The sequence below is a fragment of the Manacus candei genome, unplaced genomic scaffold (genome assembly GCF_025592945.1).
Source record: "Manacus candei isolate 608988 ecotype Guabito, Panama unplaced genomic scaffold, ASM2559294v1 h1tg000057l, whole genome shotgun sequence".
Classification (NCBI taxonomy): Eukaryota; Metazoa; Chordata; class Aves; order Passeriformes; family Pipridae; genus Manacus; species Manacus candei.
Genome location: NW_026138105.1, coordinates 12473473 through 12494204, shown reverse-complemented (window position 1 = coordinate 12494204; position 20732 = coordinate 12473473). Strand labels below are relative to the sequence as shown.

The 20732-nt window shown below is 49.2% G+C and overlaps 1 protein-coding gene across 3 annotated transcripts; it reads left to right on the top strand.

Moving 5' to 3' along the window:
• The first annotated feature begins 1576 nt into the window (after positions 1 to 1576).
• RAD21L1 (RAD21 cohesin complex component like 1) lies at positions 1577 to 19336 on the top strand. Of its 3 annotated transcripts, none has more exons than XM_051802908.1 (13): positions 1577 to 1837; positions 7963 to 8092; positions 9564 to 9663; positions 10587 to 10693; positions 11068 to 11253; positions 11866 to 11967; positions 12946 to 13056; positions 14099 to 14328; positions 15187 to 15289; positions 16059 to 16201; positions 16896 to 16976; positions 17382 to 17459; positions 18272 to 19336. In XM_051802908.1, the coding sequence occupies exons 2-13, from the start codon at positions 8071 to 8073 to the stop codon at positions 18479 to 18481; spliced, it is 1473 nt and encodes a 490-aa protein (XP_051658868.1). In that variant the 5' UTR covers positions 1577 to 1837; positions 7963 to 8070; the 3' UTR covers positions 18482 to 19336. The 3 variants fall into 3 exon arrangements, with proteins under 3 accessions (XP_051658868.1, XP_051658869.1, XP_051658867.1); XM_051802909.1 differs by lacking the exon at positions 1577 to 1837 and adding an exon at positions 7161 to 7804 and having other exon boundaries at positions 16896 to 16980; positions 17385 to 17459; positions 18272 to 18394; XM_051802907.1 differs by lacking the exon at positions 1577 to 1837 and adding an exon at positions 7162 to 7804.
• The last annotated feature ends 1396 nt before the right edge of the window (positions 19337 to 20732 follow it).

Here is a 20732-nt window from a genome sequence, read left to right as displayed (position 1 = left end):
TGTGTGTCAGAACTGTGGGTGTGAGGCCATTCAAGGTTGTTTCCTGGGATCCTACAATAAATATAGAGCGTAGCTGGGTGATGTAGTGATGGAGAGGGACACACGGCCGTTCACAGCAGTGGGAAGAATTAGCTGCAAAGCCTTGGAAATGGAAACACAGGGCAGAGGACGCTCCCCGGCATCCAAGGGGACACTGGAAGCCCTGGAATAAAGCCCAACCCAGGCAACTCTACTGGGTCTAAAAGTGACTTTCCTCTATGTCGGGCTGTCTGGAGGGATTTGTCCCCATCTGGGAACGTTTGAAGTGGGTAATTTACAGAATGGATTGAAAACTGGTGGCAGTTCATAACAGCACCTTTTGTGGGTGTGCATTTTCCAATGGGATAATTATTTCCCTTTCCCAGCACCCTGCTCATACCCATTTCTCTTTCCGCAGAACATTGTGCTTTAATGACGCTTCATGTTTAATTCCCGAGATGCAATTTTGCCTTCCTGCCACAGGCAACGGCCCTGGGATCAGCACAAAGGTCGGCGCAGGGACACCCTGGCGGCAGCACTGTCGGGCCACCACATTGCCTCGAGGCACTGGGAATCATCCAATCTCCTCTGTACAGAGCACCATGATTTTTGAGGAGGCTGTTCTGGGGTTGCTGGTGGTAGTGGGATGCTCAGCACAGTGCAGGCGTGTGTCCTGGCCTTCATCCTGCTGTGTGGAACAGTGCTGGTGGGGTGTGAGGGATACGGGCTGGGGTGGGGCTGGCCCCCACTGCACGGGCGGTGGACGTTCTTGCTGCCTCCTCCTCTTCTGCCTGGAGCAGTGCAAGCACCAGCTCTGTGCCACAGAGTTTTACAGGAAACTATTGCTAGGAAAGGTCACTGATGGCGGAAACTGAGGAGATCCATTGGGAAGAGGAGCAGCCAGGTCCTGGCTGTGGGAAGGAGCTCAGCCTCACGTTCAGCCCAGACTGCAACCGGCCACGGTGTGAAAATCCCATGGGTGCCTTGACGGTGCTGCTGCCGTGATTCTGGTGGCAGGACCCTGTCCAGGAAGGTGCTGGGGAGGCGATGAGGGGTCTGAAGGCCACATTGTCCCAGTGCTGGTGGTGGGGAACAGCCCAGGCCAGTGGTGTATCCCAAAGCCGCATCACTCCAGTGCTGCTGGATGGGAGCCCCATCCGAAAACGGTTCGAGGAGGCGAGGGTGGTGGCTGAAGGCTGGCACGGGCCAAGTCTCACCAGGTAGTATCGGTGTTCGGGTGAGGCAAGGGGACTCCCGCTTCTGCCGGCAGCAGGGTGTCCCCGAGGCATGCACGGCTAGGAGCCGGGCCCCTCGGGGGGCTGGGGCGGGGGGCTCAGCTGGCTCTCCAGCAGCGCCCGCGTCCCGTCAGCGGACACCCTCCGCAGCCGCAGCCGCACCGAGCCGTAGGTGCCACCGGTGCGGCGGGCGGCCCGGGCGCGGCGGCGGGCGGCGGCGGCGGCCAGCAGCAGGGCGGCGAGCAGGAGCCCGCCGAGGGCCAGCAGCGCCAGCCCGGCCACGGTGCAGCGGTCGAGGCGGGCGCGGAGCCGGGCTGCCCGCGCCTCCAGCCGCTCCATCTGCCGCGCCGGCACGGCGGGGTCGGGCCGCGCCGCCCGCGGAACGGCCCCCGCCAGCACCACCAGCGCCGCGCCGCCCAGGGCGCAGCCCAGCGCCAGCGCCAGCCCCGGGCCCGCCGGCACCGGCCCCCCCGCGCCCGCACCAGCCCCCGCACCCGCCGCACCCGCCGCCGCCTCGCCCGGGCTCCGCAGCTCTGCCACCCGCGGGGACGCCATGGAACCGCCGCCGGCCTGCGCGGCCAGAGGTGAGCGGCCGGACCGGGATGGGATATTCCCGCGGACAGGAGACGGGATGCTCGCCCAAACCCGAGATGACCCCTGGGAGCGGGATGCTCTCTGTCCCCAGAGCCGCTGCCCCGAACCGGGTTGCCAACCCCACCCCGCAGGTCCCCGAACTGGGCTTCTCCTCTGGGGATCCCGCTTACCCGTACCGGGCTACCCCTTGGAGCTGAGTCCCCGCCCGGACTGTCCCCCTTCACCGGAGCCGAGCCCCCAGACTGGAATTCTCCCCTTCCCCGAGTCCCCGCACAGGGCTGCTCCCCTTCCCTAAACCCGGCACCTGCCTCCCCGAACCCGGCTCTTCCCCCTTCCCAAACCGTGCTCCCACTGCGCGACCCACCTCCTCGAACCGGGCTGACACCCCCCGTGGGAACACGTGTCCCTGTGACCCCACCGAGCTGCCCCCCTCCGCACTCGGTTCTCCCGCCGGGCTCTGCCCGCCGGTTCCCCGCTCCCGCACTGGGCTCCGCTCCCGCTTCTCCGCTCGGTCTGCCCGCCCCGCCGGTGCCCGCACCGAGCTGCCTCCCTTCTCCTCCCGGCCCCCCGAGCCGGGATGCCTACCCCCGCCGCCTCCCCGGCTCCCCGGACAGGTGCCGGTGCCGGTGCCGCCGCGGGGCGGGCGGTGGGTGCCCCGAGCTGCGGTCGCGCACGGCAGCCGCACGCACACGCACAACACACACACGTACGGGGGGCACACACATGCACACACCCGGCTGCACACCGGCACCTCCTGCGCACGTACCCCGTGCAAAGGGACCCCTCCGTGCACCCCCCAACAGCGCCAGAGCCCTCCGTGGGCACCGCGGGGGGCTGCGTGGGGAGGGGCACTGGAGGAGAGGACAGGGCAGAACGGTGGGGTTTGCATGGGGTGTGCCTGGGGGACGTGCTCCCCACAACCACGGGGCACAGCTGGGATGGGGACACTGGGGCTGCAACCTGAGCGTCCCCAGTCCTAAAGGCAGCAGGGAGAGCTCCCACCCGGCCACTGCCCACCCTGAGTCTCCACAAGGTTACAGCCTGTCCCCAAATCCCCAGAGGGAATTGGGGGTTTGACCCGGGTTTACATCAGGTATGAAATGCTCCAAACTGAGACAGCCTGGTCCCCATGGTCCCACCACAGTCCCACTGCAGTCCCATGGCACAGAGTCCCCCCTTCACACACGCACACACAATTTATTCAATTTTTCACAGAGAACTCACGTCAGTGCCCACACCCTGCTTCTTCCTGACCTGGCACCGGACCCAGGTCCGTGCCCCGGCAGTGACCTGCTGGCAGCCGCACGCTTCCCCTCGTTTGTTAATAAGACGTGGTCTATTTCCACATTTGGAGCGGTGCCTGGGGATGTGGATGTAAATCCCGAGCGATAGCGGGTGGGCTGCTGACAGCTGCCGGGAAGGTTTGTCCATCACATTGCCATTCCCTTCAACAGCTTCACATGCCTCCAGCATCTCCCACAAGCTCACCCAGTGCTGCTGGCACAGTGCCAGGGACACAGGGATGCATGACCAGCGCCCTGGGCCCCCCCATGCCCTGCACCCTGTCCCGCCCATGTCCTGAACCCTATCCCCCCTCAGTGTATTCTTCTGCAGCCACACTGGGCTCCCTGCCAGTCACAGTTGGAGAGCATTGCCCTGTGTGGGGATGTCAGATGGGAGTCTCCTGCCACCTGTGTCATGACAGGGCCAGGGATTTTCTCTGGAGTCTCTGTCAGATGCAGCTAAAAGGGATCAAAAAGCATCAGAGAGTTTAGGAAGTGCCGCACAAATAAAGAGGTGCATTTGTGTTTTCTGAGGGCTGGACAGGCTCAGCGCCCATCCAAGCTCAGCACCCATCCAGGCACAGTGCCTATCCATGATGCTGACCAGCACTCACCAGACCAACACATGGCACCTCTACTCCCCGAGCTGCAGCAGGGCACAGGGCTGTGGGGTGGGCTAGGAAAACATCACTCCAAGGGTGGTTGATAGCATCACTGTTTCCCATCTCAGGGGCATGGATACACATGATTTTATTATTTTTTAAGTTTGCAGTGGAAGTTTTGTGTGCTGTGACCCACCTGCTCTCTGCTCCTGCCTCCTCAGTGTGGATGCTCCATCCCTGAAGTGTTGAAAGTCAGGCTGGAGGGTGTTTGGAGCAGCCTGGTCTAAAGGAAGGTGTCCCTGCCGAATGCAAGGGGCTTGGAATGAGATGATCTGTAAGGTCTCTTCCAACCCAAACCATTCCGTGACTCTATGAAACACAGAAGCTTCCCAGCACAATGTCCCTGGGGACTCAGCCAAAAGTGGGCCGAGAAAAAAGCAGAATTAAAAATAAATGTAAGTGCATCCTGACACGTTAACCACATTTAGAGAGGCTTTAGTATCAACCCACTCCACGGGAAGGCAGGAGATGCTTGGAGACAAGTAGGTCATGGGACACAGATTGTCCCGAATCAGCAGGAAAAGATGGATCTGGAGCAGGCGGGCACATTTCTGTGAACAGACGGGCAGGAGGAGATCTGCTGTCTCACCATTGCCAAATTCCATGGGAAGACAGAACCAACGCCAGTTTGCTCCTGAACAGAGCCCTGGTCAAGCCCTCCATTCTGGAGCACCCAAGCCCAGGGATGCAAAGGCTGGGAGCCCTGCCACAATGGGAATCTGGGTGGCAGAAGCAGACCTATTCATGCCTTTATACAGTGACAGGGCTGAGCCTGCCATGGGGTCAGGGCTCCGTGCTGCCTGGGGGGCTGCTCCTGCACCCCAATCCCACAGCAACGCTCGGGAGGCCACCTGTGATGGATGAGGTGGAGGGACACATCCTGCCAGCATTGCTGCTGGCACTGTGCTGCCCCAGGATCCCACTGCCACTGCTGGATGGGAGCTGGGAGGTGACCCCAGGCCTTTGAAGGGCCCCAGGACAGCCCAAAAACCTTCCCCAGCCTGATCCTGAGGGGCTGAGCGTGAGGCTGAGGGCTGGCAAAGGCCACTCCGTCCCCAAGGTGCTGGCACTGAGGGAAGGGAAGGAGACAGAGACAGCCAGGATTTATGCTGCCAGCACAGGAGCAAAGAGAGGAGGGAGACAGCCAAGGTCAGAGAGAGCACTGCCAAAATTCACAATGAAACTGCAGGAGTGCTGGAGGGGAGAGACAGAGGGCTTGGAAAGAAAGGGAAAGGGTGGGGGAGTCTGGGACATGGAGCAGGGTGAGGGAGCCAAACGGGGCTGCCAGGGATGGGCACATGTCACTGCTCAGAAGAAATTATTAATGTGGATGAGAGGGACAGCAAATAGGAGCCTCAGGCAGGCAGAGGAGGACAGCAGGAGCAGGAATGTGATGAAGCTGGATGGGCTGTATACCTGGCTCTGTCCCCCAGCACAGCCCTGTGCAGCACAGCCCGATTTTGGGGTGTGCACAGCTGTCTGGTGCCCCCTGGCAGTGCTGACCCCGATCCAGCCCCACCACTGAGGTGAAGCTTCTTTCCTGCCTCCTTAGCATTCAGAGCATCCCATGGCAGAGCAAGCGCCCGCAGCCAGCATGGCTCAAGGTGACTTGGAGGTCAGGGAAGAAGCAGCTGGGCAATTCAGGAGCTGGCTCCACTCCGTCAAGAGATCCAGCAGTTTGGGAGGACCAGCGGTGCCTGGCACATCACGGCCTCTCCGCCTGTCACTGCTGGTCCCTGTGTGACACAGACACAGCACCCCAGTGGTCCCCACAGGGCAGGGGGGGTTCTGATTCTGCAAATTGCTCCCAGGAGCTGTTGCCACTGCCCAGGCAGGCAGGGCTGGACATCAGCCTCGGCACTGGGGAGGTCTGGAGCAGCACAGTGGGCACCAGAGAGGGCAATTTCCCTCTCATAGGGTGTGGAACACCCAAGCAGGTTTGGTGCCTTGGCAGGGGCAGTGGACACCTGCTTTGGGGCTCATGGGAGGTTCCTCCATGTCCCCATTGTGGATACACCATTCCAAGGGTGGTTTATAGCAAAAATCCCTCTCCTTCCTCAAACATCTGAGCCCCAGCCCAGTGTTCCCACTCTGCCCAAAGGCAGATGGAAGGACAGAGCCCTGCTTCCCACTATGACCAACTGCAGAGCCACACTGGGAAGAAGCTCAGCACTTTCCTGGTGATAATTAAGATCTCGTTATCTTCAGCTAACACCAGGGAGACAGGGAAAACCACAGGTGCCTTGTGATATGGCAACAGCTGATGCACTGGGCTGTGCCTGGGAGCAGCGGGAGCCTTGCTGTGCTCTGCCTGAATATAAAGCATGGAAAGCACGAAGCAGAGGGTTGCAAACTAATTTTTTCCTGTCTGATGACACTTAAGTGTGCAAACATACTGCCTTCTGCTCTCGGTGGTGGCTGGGGCTGGTGCAGGTGGGTGGCTGCAAACCTTTCCCCTTCTCCCTCTGCACAGAGGTCCCGTCTGAAGATCTGGGTTTCTGGGGAATTTTTGTGTTTGTTGTTTTCGTTTGGGTTTTTTTCCCCCTTTTTTTCCTCTTTTTGTTTTTCTTCTGCAAATTTCCTTCACAAGGGAGTTTTATCAGACGTGCCTGGAGCCACAGAGGAGCTGCTCACCTGCAGAGAAAGAGATGGATGGGGTGGTGCCTGCAAGCAGGCTCTTAGAATGTCAAGGGTGAAAGGGGCTGGGAGAAGAGGAGGGGAAGCACAAGGAGAGGAGGAGAAGGAGGCAAGATGAGGAGAGGAAGGGGGGGCAGGAGAGGAAGGAGAAGAAGGAGAGTGAGACTGCTCTCCTCTCTTAGGAACCTGAAATGCGGGGCGCAGCACCGTGCTCCCGGGGATGTGTGGGCGCCCCCAGGGATGTGTGTGTGCTCCCAGTGAGCCCCAGGAAGGAATGGGGAGTAGTTTCCAGCGGCAGGGCCCTGCCGGAGGCTCCAGAGCTGTGCAGGGCCGCGGCGAGGGGACACGAGCCCTGCAGGGCCGCGGCCGGGGCTGCCGCGAACCGGCGGCTCCGAGGACGGTACCGGGACCGCCCTGCGGCGCCTTCCCGCCCTCGGCTGAGCCGCGGCCTGAGGAGGGCCCGCCCGCCCCGAGCCCCCGCGCCCCCTCAGCGCCCGCTAATCCCGCCCGATCCCCGCAGTGCCGAGCTGGGCCCCTTCAGAGCTCGGCTGGGCCCCTCCATCCCTCAGGATCCCGCTAAATCCAACACCACCACCACCCTCCCCAGCCCGGCATTGTCCGGGCACCCTGTCCCCTCAGATCCCACTAAATCTCCTCATCCCCTCAGCGCCCGTCTGGGTCACTCCATACCCTCGGGTCCTGCTAAATCCTCCCCTTCCCTCACGGTCTGGTTGGATTCTTCACCTCTGTCCCCTCAGGCACCACTAAATCCTCCCCCTCCCGTCCCCTCAAGGTCCTGCCAAATCTCCCCCTCCCCGTCCCCCTCCCCTCAGGGTCTCACTAAATCCTTTCATTCCCTCAGTGTTCTCAGGGTTCCCCCATCCCCTTGGCACCCAGCTGGGTGTCCCCATCCCCTCAGGACTCTACTAAATCTCCCCATCCCCTCCTGATCCCACTAAATTCCTCCATCCCCTCAATACCCACCTGGGTACCACATCCCCTCAGATCCCAGTAAATCCTCCCATTCCCTCAATACCTGCCTGGGTTTCCCCTACCCCCAATCCAGTCAGATCCCATAAATCCCCTCCTCCCCATAGCACCCGACTGGGTCCCCCATTCCCTTAGATCCCATTAAATCTCTAGTCCCACTCGGGACCCATTTCCCATTGGAAGGGGGAATTTCCCAAGGGGAATTTCAGCAGGGCTGCCCTGCAACCCTTGGCCAGGCACCATGTTCTACGTCCATTTGCTCATCAACAAGCGGGGGCCGCTGGCCAAAATCTGGCTGGCTGCCCACTGGGAGAAGAAGCTCACCAAGGCACATATCTTTGAGTGCAATTTAGAGGACACCGTGCAAAAGATCATCTCCCCAAAGGTAGGCTGTGCCATGAGGAGCAATCTCCTGCAAAGTCCCGGGGTGGAGGTGTTCATCTCTCATAGGGAACTCTGTTACTACTGTAACTGTAAAAAAAAAAAATCCTAACTCCTGAACAACTTTTTTTTTTTTTTTTTTTTTTGTTTTTAATCCTTAAGTTTGCTATAGCTCTGCGAACCTCTGGACACTTACTCCTGGGAGTGGTGCGGATTTACCACAGGAAAGCCAAGTACCTCTTGGCAGACTGCAGCGAAGCTCTGACCAAGATGAAGTCAGCCTTTCGCCCAGGTGTGTTCAAAATCCAGCACTTTCCCAGCTGTATCCTTTACAGCTCTCATTTTAAAAATTAATTTTTGGATATTGTTAAATACACGTTATTGATCCCAAAGGCAACTGAACATACTTGTGCCTACTGCTGGTGTTTAGTCTGGCTTAATTTAATGCTATTTCAAGTTTTCGACTCCCTTAACAGAAGCAGCATCTTAAGTGGGCTTACAAGGAGATGCTTGAATTCAGCCTCCATTCCTGGATAATTAATTTTAATTTCTGATGACACTGACAGCATGTCTAACAGTGTCAGTGCCAGACCTGACAGCATGTTTTGAGCTCTGGCCATGTAGCCAGGGAGAAGGGAGCTGAGATGACTGGATCCTTATCCAACAGGCTCTATGTTTGTTGTACTTAGGCAACAAATGGGAGGCACTGTTGTCTAAAAAAAGGCTGAGAATGGGGACACCAATGTCTATTACCAGCTCTAATTGCTTTGTGACCTGGTCTGTTTGCGGAATAGAGAAAAATTACTCTGCATTATTTTCAAATTATAGAATCATAGACTCACAGAACTGTTTAGGTTGGAAAAGCCCTCCAAAGATCTAGTCCAACTGTTCCTCCCAGCACTGCCAAGGACACCACTAAACCATGTCCCAAGTGCCACATCTGCACGTGTTTTAAATCCCTCCAGGGATGACGACTCCACCACTGCTCTTGGAAATCTGTGCCAGGGCTTTACAACCCATTCAGTGAAGAAACTTTCCTTAATATCCAACTGAAACTCCCCTGGCACATCTTGAGGCTATTTTGGATAGATACTATAGCAGCTTGGAGGGCACCATGCAGCATAAGAACAAGACAAGTGTCACAGCAGAAACAGAGACTAAAACTAGACAGAAGGGGGGAGAAAATCTCAGTGGAAGTGGTAAAATGCTGAAAGAGGCTGTCTGGGGATCCTGTGGGATCTCCATCAGCAGAAATAGTCAAAAGTGATCTGACTGTGAAATGAACTCTATTCTGAGCAAAAGGTTGGGTTTGATGACCTTCAGAAATCCCCTCTCACCCAAATTGTTCCAGGATTCTCTTGATTTCCAAGTACTTGCAGTCTCAGTACATAATTATTTGATGCTGGAGACACAGGAGAGAAAAGGAAACCACAGTGATTCATTTGCAGTGCCATGAAAGACTCTGGGCTAAATGTCAGCTGGGAGAATCTTCCAGGAACTTAAAGCAACTATTCAGAAACACAAGTACTTACATATTTCAGGTCCTATTGCAGCAGACTCTTCTGTATCTGCCTGTAAAAAATAGATCTTCTAAAAGATGTGGAAAATAAAATTCCACTTTGGAGTGCCTAAGCTTTACCATGCTGTGATTTAGAATGGCAGCAGCCCCTCCTGACAGGTTTATAGGCTTATTATACCTACTTGGGAGAACACTACTTTTATTTTATTGATACTTATTTTGTTATGTTGTCTGTTTCTTTCAGGGCTTCTTGACCTTCCAGAAGAGAACTTTGAGGCTGCCTATCAGTCCATTACATTACCTGAAGAATTTCATGATTTTGAAACACCACTACCAGATGTAAAGTAAATGCTTCCCTAGTTTTTATTCATTCTTTTTAGTATTTTCAGAAGTAAAAGCTGTCCTTGCTGTTACCTGATCAAGACTCAGATGGGGTTGTTTTGATTTGATAACTGAATTCTCCTAAATTCTGAGCTTTACAAAGCTACAGGTGCAGTCTTTGTGCTTTGGTAGTTTTCCTCAGTCTTTTAATCAACAGACCTTCACAATGAATTAATGCCTTGAACTTAGACTTCAGGATTTTAAACTGTCTGAGTGAAGGATGCAAACAGCTTTCTGATCTCAAGAGAAGAGATAAAAGTTAGTATCAATCCTGGAAACTCTGGCCAGTAACCCCACTGTTGTACTGTTCCACTGTGTGACTTCATTTCTGCTCCACTGCTCTCCGTGGCCGGGGTGTTTTATCAGCAGGGGTCAGCCTGGCTCCCGAGGAAAAGCCAGCATATTTCTTTGGCTTTTCTAACACAGATCAGCATTAATTCAGTAGAAAACTGAAAAAAAAAAAAAAAAAGCAGGAGGCCAAGTTATATTTCTGATGGCTCTCATGCCCTGAAGGTCCAGGGTAACAGATTTCCACTGAGGCTTCCTCTGTACCTCCCCATAAATACAGTTTGATGGGATCAGTAAGGGTTTATTATTTTGTAAGTACAGCTGCAATGTAATACCATTTATTCAAGGGCTGTGGTGTGGTGTGTTCTGTAAAGGTGCCTTTTCTGCCAGCTCAAATAGTTGTGTCATTCGGTTTAAAAGATGTTTCAGGAACAAAATCAAATGAGTCCAAGTTTACTGGCAAAAGAGAGTGGAGAAATATGGGGGTTTCTGATGAAATTCTAGGATTGAAGGATATTTAGAAGCAATTTTCACATTCCAGCTGAATGCTCAATGGGTTTCAATTCACCCTCCATTTTTATAATATTTTTTTCATCAGTGCCATTGATGTTGCTGAACATTTCACCTTGAATCAGAGCAGAGCTGAAGACATCACACTTACAGAGGATTATGAAAGCAACATACCTCTCTGTGTCAGAAACTTTGGTGAGAGAAGTTGAGAAATTAGAAATATTCCATAAGGGAAACTGTATTTTATGTGAAATTTTGTACAGATCCCTTTCCACGTGTGAAAAAGCTGTGATTTATCATGCATTTGTTCCATGCTTGTTCTGATTGGTCTGTCATACCATCTTGTGCTTAAAATTTTATGTAAGCAATATAATCTGATATCAGAGTGAGAATCAAACTAAACATTCTCTGCTTTTACCGAGCTAGCAGAATTGTTTATTGATTATCCCAACTGAGGTATGGGGTATCTTGCAATCTTTTAAAAATTATTTGAAAAAACTAGGAAATGGATGAATCTGGGTTTCCAAAGCTCAGGCAGACGAGGCATCAGAAGCTGTGTGTTTCCTCAGAGGAAGAAGCAGATGCACTGAGAAGACAAAGCTTCTTTGAGGGCAGCTTCCTGACGAGCAGCAACAGCCTGGTGACTGATCACAACTCGGCCAGTGCCAGTGGAGACAAGTCTGTGCTGCATGAAGATGTGTTCTGCTTCCAGCATGACCGTTTTGGAGATGAGGAGGATGCTGCAGATATGATTGGTAGGGCTTGCAACAGACAAACCGAATCAGTTTCTCTCCAAATATTTTTATTCTTATAGGAAAACAAACAAGACAGCACCAAAGTTGTTGTTTTCAAACATAAATCTTGTGTTATTTGTTGTTTTCATGCTTCATTTGTTTTCTACTTATGACTAAATCTATGATCACCTAGACACTGCCAAATTGGTTTAAAGGCTATATTTCATTATTTTAGAATTAAAGGCATTAAATTTATGCTTAATGCTTAACAGTTTAACTTCTATTTTCAAAGGTGAAATAATGTGGCATTTTTATCCTTACTGTTGAAATAACAAAGGCAGCAAAGTAGCTTCTACATTGTTGTGGCTTAGAATATCTGTATAAACCTTATAGATTTATACCTGTTAACACTATCAAGATCATGTTTTTCAAAGAAAAGGTGGAAATTTCAAACTTAGGACTAACCTTCTCCTTTTTGTGCTGTTGCAGACAGCCCCACCACTGACAGCCATCTGGGGAAGCTGAGCTTGCTTTCTTTGCAGAGAATTAACCTTAAGTAACATCAGGCTGTATCAGGCTATTTCATGACTACCAAGGCTTAGGATGACTAAAACTGTGTGTTTTGTGTTTAAGAAATCCTGTTGAGGGATGAGCAAAATGGCCTAGATAGAGATATTCTGGATATAGAGGAAGCACGTCCTTTGTCACCAGATCTGCCAGAGAACAGCACAACCAGTGAGTTTACAGAGCCTGCTCCATCTCACACAAACCCTCTGTTCCTGTGTTAATGCCTAAGGTCACACACATTCAGCTTTGTGCAGTATCCTGTGGCTTTTTCCCTTCTTCATTTATTTTGCCTTTCTTTTTTTTTTTTTTCTAAACTGCTTCATCCACCTACTTTAGGGTAATTTCATTTGATTTAGGGATTCCAAATTTGTAACCTGACTTTGCTTAGAAACTCTTTTATGTGGCATCCTGTTGGATATGCTGTTGGTCCACCCTGCTGCTCACAGTTTGATGTTCCTTTTGAGGGGGAAGAGAACCCTATAAGGGTGTGCTATAACTGTGAACTTTCCCTATGAGAGCTTAAAAAGTCTTTCCCAACCTAAAAAAATTCTATTTCTGGTTTCATATTTCTGTGACAAATGACACTTAAGTAGTTCATAAAGGTGTTGCTAATCTTTTGGTTTGATGTTGATGAAATAAATTACATTTTGAAAAGTGTTTCTGGGAAATCTTTGTTATCTTAAATCCCTGTTCCCCCATCACGGTGTTGCTTTAAAACTGAGAATTCTGGAACAGCTTTAAAGGGATAGAGTGGCTCTTGCCTCTGCTTGTGCTAGTGCTGGTGCTCCCTGTTCCTTCTCTATTGATAGAAGTGTCCACACTGTCCTGCACTTGCCTGGAACTGCAAACAGATACAGATTGAAACTACACACATTTCCCCCTAAACACTTTTCCTCCAGATCAGTTCTTCTGCCTCTCCCACTGCCTGGTCCTTCTGGGGTCAGCGAAGGGAAACGTGCAGGGCAGGGCATGAGCAGCAGCAGTGCCAGTGATTACTGCTGAACATAACTATGAGATTATAAACAAAGCCACAGTTGTCTAATTCTCACCATTTTCCTCTGATATCATTCTCTGTTGTGCAACTGAGATGTCAGTCCATCTTGTGAGCTTTCTTGCATTTGGGTTATTTGCTGGGTTTTCTTGCAGTTGAGTCCAACTGTGCAGACACCACCATGAAGGATGCAAGTCACACAATGAACGAGACATTCCTTTTGTTCAAAGAAGAAGGATTTGTGCTTGAGCCAGTCGATGACACAGGTCAGAACTTGATCACTTTCTTGCTGGATGTTTGCATTAACTATGTTTGGTTTCCTTAGTAGTCAAAACATTTGCAAAAGAGATTATTCCCACTCTAGTTTTCATCTGCTCCTTCTGTCAGAGTTCCATTTTATGGTAACTATTATACAAAACCAGTGTCAGGTCATTTGTCTGATCTGCCCAAGTCTCTTCTTGCAGTTTATTCCATGCACCAAATCAAGTTTTGTTGCTCTGCTGGCACTGCAAGCCTGGCCTGCTCAGGGGTGGTACTGAAGTTTCACCTGAAGAACTTTCATCACCAGTGATTTTTAATTTTATCACATCAATGACTTTAATGTTTAAAATAACGATCTTAAAACTTTCAGGCCTTTGGAAAATGTTGGTTTGTGAACTTTTAACTCTGATTAAAGATCAAAAAAAAAAAAAGTATTACATTTCCTCTGTGAGTAAATCTAAATGCTACCTATCACCTTGCTGGCTGTTTGCAAATAAACAAGCTCACGTTGACAGCAATATTTACCACATTGGAATTTTCCAGCCTGCCAGAACAATATTCAGGAAGTTATGGCTATATAACCAATCTGTGTCTTTCTTTTGTGTTTACATCTTGATTAAATTGCTAAAGGATTAAACTGACAAATACAGATATGAATTATGAGGTAATGAAACCTGTTGAGTGCACCAGCAGTTTTTGGAACACTTAACTTCCTGATGGATTAAAGACAGCTTATTCAGTCTTGCTGCTATATCATGTGTTCTCATTAAGTCCTCCTGTTCCCAGTTCTTTAGTACAATAGTCATATGTCTTCTGTAATGAAACATATGGGAATTTCCTGTACAGGAGTACAAAGAGTGAAAATTTCATGCAATCTTTTGAAGAAAGGGCCTCTGCACTTGTACTTTGATTTTTCAAGTCTGGGTGGTGTTTGGGGGGTCAGCAGCTGGTTTGATTCACGGGGCTTTTGTTTTTTATTTTATGTTTTGTGCCTAATGTCCTGGGAATAGACCTTAAGGCTTGTTCTTTATTACTTGCTCTACATAGCTGTGACCCCGAGGAAAAAAACCAAAAGAAAGAGGAAGTTGCTGGTGGATGTACAGAAGGAGCTCAGCTGCAGTGCCATTTACAACCAGCTCACCAACTGCACAGACATCCTGGCCACGCTGGACCTCGCTCCCCCAACCAAGAAAACGATGATGTGGAAGGAGTGGGGAGGTGTGGATAAACTCCTGTCCCACTCCACACAGCCTGTGGTTCACGCTGACCTGCAAAAGGTAAAGATCAGCTCCCTGTGGGGTTTATGCCACTGAGTAGGTTCCAGGACCGTTGCAGAGGTGGGATTTGGCTGACAGGGGTTTTGCAGACTCAGTCTGATCCGAATTTCAGTGTCAGGGGAAGCATTGCTCTGCAGTGCAAGTCAGCTGGACCCCTGAGGATTATTTGCACACTCACCACTAATTACTTCATCATCTGTAGAGTCACAGCCTTAACCTCCTGCAGTCCAACAAGAAGGGAAAAATTACAAAGACATGAGAGTTGGTGTTTCATTTCACACACTGGCACCTGACTGATCTTACCTAAGACACAACTTTTTGCATTTCTGTCCATTTCTGTTCTACTTTCTCCTTTGTTTTATTGTTTTCTGGCTTGTTCCCTCTCTGTAATCAATCTGAGACATCTTTGGCCTATATTTACTTTAAATGTGCATCAGACTTAAATATTACTGTTAGAGTATTGCTGACGGATTTGGAAGGGTTCACTGCAGCAGCGCAGCTTCACCACTTAGAGTCCAGCTGCAGAATTACAACTTGCTCTCTAAGAGGATAAAAACTGCAGACATTTCTTTCTTTCATCCTTCCTGGCTTCAAGGGAAAATGATCCAAGCTGCTCCTAAGATCTTTTTTTTTTTTTTTTTTCATGGAGTTCATGGACAATGCTGAAGCTGCAGAATGCTGTTACTTCAAAAAAAAAAATATCAAAACTGCAGATTTTCAGAATGACCTAATTTAAATATTAAAGTTCCAGGTACCAATAGCTAACGTGCAGCTCGTATTCACACCTTTGTGTTGATGTTTGCAAATGATCTGATGTGATATTCTGAAAGCAAACAAAGAAAAAATAATTATTTTCAGTTGTTTGAAAAATGCTTCAAGAGTGTCAGATTTAAGATGAGAGGAGGTAGAGTACAGAGGGTCTCTGAAATAGAAGAAATGCGAAAAGACCAAGATACCACAGGTAATATTTTAATTCTCTTGTGCAGAATTAGCTGTTAGAAACTATTTTCTATTCTACATAATGTTTGAGACACATGCATGGTGTTTGTGTGCAGTAGTCTACAAATCAAAGGCCAAAATGTTAAATGTTAAGGGAGTTAAGGGACTGTTGTTATTAATAAAAAAGGTTGGTTTGTATGTTTGCTTTTATTGGTCCTTTACTGTTCTTTTCTTCTTTAGAAATTAAATGAAATGCAAATCTCTTTCTTCCTTGTGGCATGAAGAGATATGTTTAGTGTTACCTTTTGGTTTCTCTGACTGTCTCTGAAACTGCAGATTTGGGTGATGTTATTTGGGGTATTTTTAATATAATAAAAAAAAATATTCCCACTTATTGTGAGCTTAATCAAACCGCTCTCCAAATTTTCAAATTCATGTAAATAATTCTATTTCTATCTGGAAGATTTGGTTTTCTTAATATCAGGCAAGAAAAAATGTCATGTTTCACTCTGTGAAAACTAACCTGTGTTTCTGCCTCAGAAATGAATCAACAAACCCACCTCCTGTGAATCCACAAAGGTCAACTTTTAGAAAAGGAAACACTCCCTTGGAAGGTTCTTCTTCCATTCTCCTGTTGGGAAGGATGTTTCTTTAATACTTGCTCATTATGGCTCCTACTCTCAAAGATTGCAAACTAGGGTGTGATATTTGGGTTTCAGTGTTTGTTTTTTTTTTTAAGGACAGTGACTCACAGTAATTGCCTCTTGAACTCTGGTTTTCTATTAATACAGGGATGCTGCCAGTAGAAGAGCCAAGTTACCTGCAGGAGTCAGCTCATTCTGAGACTGAGAGAAATATTAGAAATGACTCCTTTGTGGTTATTCCACCACAGAATGCCAGAAATGAAACCAATGGGAACTGTGATGAAACTATAGTGAGCAGTTTTCCTCAGTTTTAGAGACCTAAGTGTGTTTATATTGGTTCCACTTTGTGCTAAGGTTCCACCTAAAACACATTAAGAAATTATTAATGTTTGAAAAGGAGGCTAAAGCCAACCAAGAGAACATGAAGTAGCTTGTGTCATAAAAGTTTATTTATAATTACTTTGGTAAACTCTCACAGTGAAGGAATGGTTAATGAAACTGTCTGTTGATAAGTATAGATTACAGTCTAATCACTAAGTATAAATGAAAGCTTAATATTAAATATGAAATATTGTAGTGATGAGATAAATATACTAATCTTTATAAAGGATTTTGTGTCTCATATTGAGGAAATACTTAAGCAATAACAAATTATCTATCTCTACCATCTTCACTTAGGGTGAAGGGCATTCTTTAGAGAATAGAAGCCTCATTAAAGTTGAAAAGTGACAAAATTGGACCTAATGGCAGCAGAGAACATGTGCTCCGTGCCTGAACTGTGCCCATAGGTGCAGGTTCAGCTGTAGGATAACTCCTACAGCAAGGTCCTTCCCAGTGTCAGGAAAGGCACGGTGGAAATAGCAACTGTTAACTAATTTTGGAGAACTTCATTATAATTAAATCCTCTGAGCAGAGCTAAGTAATGAGAATCTCATTGTATGGATAAATGGTCAGCCCTGCTGATTGTCCTTTCCGTGCCCACAGCTGGATGGAGCAGCTTTCTCCGAGAGCTCCAAAACTTCCTTGGGCCAGGAAGCTGAAGAACAGCAGGTGGAGGTGCCAAAGGTGTGTGTCCTCAGAGCTGGTGGCCCTGGGTGGCATCAGGAACCAGGGCAGTCAGCTGCCAGCTTCAGAGGTTAAGCCCAAAATCCCATGCCAAATATTTGAACATCCAGTACAAATACTGTCAGAATCCCAGTCCCACAGAGCAGTCCCTTGCTGTGGAGCTGCTTCACTGGAATGCCTTCCATGGTACCTGGCCTGTTGCACCTGAGCTGTCTCTGCAGCAGAAAGCACACAGGTACCCTTCTTCTCTCTGTTCACAAAACCTTGTGTGAGCACTGACGTGTCAGATTCCCTGACTTTGGCCACCCAGATGCTCAGGTTTTCAGTCAAGCTGGAACTCCTGTCCTTTTCATCACAGCGTGTGACTTTTTACAAACACTAACCTTCTGTTTACTTCCTCTCAAGGAGCAAAAAAGGATCAAGAAAGACAGTGAAGAAATAAAATGGAGCAAAAGAACTCTTCAGTTACACAAAACTTTACAGGTACCAGTTCTGGATCTTGTTATTAGACATCAAAACCAGGTGTTATTTCAGATGGACCGTGTCAGAAAAGCTCCTCCTTCCACACTGTCCATGTCGCTGCCCCTCACCTGCAGCATGTAACTGTGCTTTTTTGGGTATTTATGTCAGGATTTGGGGTGCCTGACGTGGGGTCTCCTCCCACAGCTGCAGGAATCGCGAGAATTTTCTGAACATAATTTTATATGAACTCATTTCAAAGGCTCTGTGCAAATAATAAATACATACTTAAACCTCAGTGTAGCCTTTTAAAAAACAAGAGATAAGAACACTTAGTTCTTGCCTGTGAGGTCCCTGTAACCAAAGAACAGGCTGCACATGGATATTTAGTTTTCAGACACAAACCACGGTGGAAGTGATCCGTTGGTGTCACGGAATTCATTGGAATTGTAGATGTTAGTAACACATGTAGGTACCAGCAATACTGTGGCAATAAAATGTTCAGAGCCATTTCCATAAACACGGATGCCAAGATACCCAGAGAGGCTGTAGACTCCCCACTCCTGGAAGTGTTCAAGGCCAGGTTGGATGCGGGCTTGGAGCAACCTGGTCTAGTGGAAGGTGCCCCTGCCCGGGGTGGGGGAATGAGATGATCTTTAAGGTCCCTTCCAACCCAACCTGTTCTGTTCTTCCATGATTCCACGAAGGCTGGATCCTGTTCGAGGCATTCAAGCAGAGATATTCCCTCTGGGCAGCTCTCTCTACTTGGAGCCCGTGGGATCCTGTTTGACCGGTGGGGAAGCTGACCTGACTGATTTCTCATTTCCCTCACGCAGCAACTGAGGACATCAGGCTCGTGCTCCTTCAGTTTTCGGGAGCTCTGTCGGAACAACAACCGGAAAGAAGCTGCAGCCAAGTTTTACATCTTCCTGGTCCTGAAGAAGCAGCTGGTCCTGGAGCTGCGGCAGCGCGAGCCCTTCGCCGACCTCACGGCCAGGGCCGGGCCCATGTTTGACAGAATCATCAGCTCATCAAGACACACCTGAAGTTACACCTTCTCAGCAAACAGTTTTCCTGGGAAAAGGGTTGAGTGCCTTCCTTGTCCAACCATGGGAGCTGAGCAGAGCTCCCTGTCATTTACACCACGCAGCAGGGGCCTGTGCAGGTGTGCTGCCCCAGGTGTTCTCTGCTGGGCTTATCTTTAATATTCATGGTTATATGATGAGTTATAGGATGGTTATATGATAGGTTAACAAGATACCACTAACATATATTCCACATAGGAGATTTACATTGTTGGGGATTTTATGGAAGTCCTTAAAGGAATTTTATAAAAGTCCTTGAAGGGATTTTATAGAAGTCCTTCAAAACGTTTCTCATAGACCACTTTTGGAGATTAAATTGTTTTTATGGAGGCTTGTGTCTGTTAATCCTCTCACACCATCAGTAAGAGACATCTGTTAACTCTCCTTAGCAAAAAATTTAGTCTATTTAAAATTATTCCTTTCAAAGAACGTTCAGTATTTGATATTTTAAGATCTAGCAAGGTCCTGTCTCCAGTGTTGCTTTTGTGTGTCCAGAGAGACAGAGGTTACACTGGCCCTAGAAGTGTCCATAAGTTTCAGGAAGAAATTCTATTACCTAGAAGTCCTGCAATTTCAGATTTCAGAGATAGTTTACTTACTAGCACCTTTATTCATGTGTAGATTTACTTAAAAATTGATGTTAACTGAAATATTACTAGTTCCTTGTATTTTTGTCTAATTTAAGATAAATTTTACCCCTTTTACTGTCATTTTCTGAAGCTCTTGGTTTCCAGTTGGCCCCAACAGACACCAGAGGAGTGGTTGTGCCCCCACTCAGGTGCTCTGGTGCTGTGGGGCCACTACTCTCCCTTCATGTGGAATCAATAAAAATTAGATGTTTCCTTCACTTGTTGGTGTTTCTTCTGAAGGATCGAATCCTGTGGGTTCATCTCAGTCAGGGATGTGGTGATTTTACCTAAAATTGGAAAGGATGGGTGATATTGTCACCTGGCTTTGGGTGTTCACTTCACCTCAGTGACACCCCTGTGCCTCTGGGCCCTCAAATGTGTGTGGTTCCTGTCAAACAGGGTTCAGGGCAGGTGAGGTTTGGGTTGAGGGTCTGTTTAAGGGAGTAAAAAGGCTTTAAAAAGGGATGAAGCCCCAGTTTGGGGCAGGAGGATGGCACAGGGTGGCCACTGGCTATGGGGTGTTCCAGCTGGTGTCCTTTTATTTCCACATAGGAATTTTTGATAAAATAAGCAATAAACATTTGCTGCTGTTCTCTGAGGGGTGTAAGAAAGGGAAAAGTGTCCCTGTTTGGTAAAATACCTCTCCCTTTTCAGCAAAACAAATGCTATTTTCCTTTTTGGGTGAGAACAGGAGCATGGCCCAGGCCAAGACCGGAACTGAGGTGGGTTCATCCTCTCCTTGGGCCGGGCCTGGCAGTTCCAGAGCCAAGTGCTGACCTGGGTGGGAAAAGGGGTTGGTTTTGGTGAAAACCTCTCCCTCTCTTCCCATGGCAGGTCCAGTCCCCTTGGAGCAGTGCTCCCACTCTGAGAGTCTGAGCATCCCAGGAAACCAAGCACTGCAGACTGCAGAGGGAAGGAGGAACTATTTGTCTCCCCCAAAAGCCATCAGGAATGACTCTGCATCTCACAGCAGAGCTGCTGCCTGTGCCACATGGTCAGAGCTGCTCCAGTGGCAGCAGATGTGATAGCTCATTAATTTTCCTTTCAAGGATAGAGGCTGTGCACTGGATTCACCAGGAACAAGGGAAACAAAAGGCAGCTGGGGGCGGGCAGGAATAAATGGGAGATATATATATACACTGAAAACAGTCTGTGTGTCGGGATTAATGAGGCACAAATCATGCAGGAAATAGCGCTGGAGGAAAGACGGGCATGTATTAACCAAACAGGTTTGTCAGAACTCCAGAATAACTGTGGGGGTGTGACAAAGGGAGCTGGGAATGGCTGGGAAGCACAATGGGCCTCAGGTCCGGACCCAAAGCAGGAGCTGATTCTGCTCTGACCGTGCCGACACGGGAACGTTTCCCTCCATGATTCCGTATGTGGACTCACACACGTCGGATGTTACCTGGGTGTATGTAACACGTGCATCTCATGCTCCTGGTCTCCACGGGGGTGTCCGCAGACGACCTTGGGCGTTCCTGGCCGCGGACACCGGAGCAGAGCCAGACCAGGTGCCCTCCTGCTCCCCCCACCCACCCACTCACAGGCTGCAGGACGTGGCGCGGGGGCTCCCGAGATGC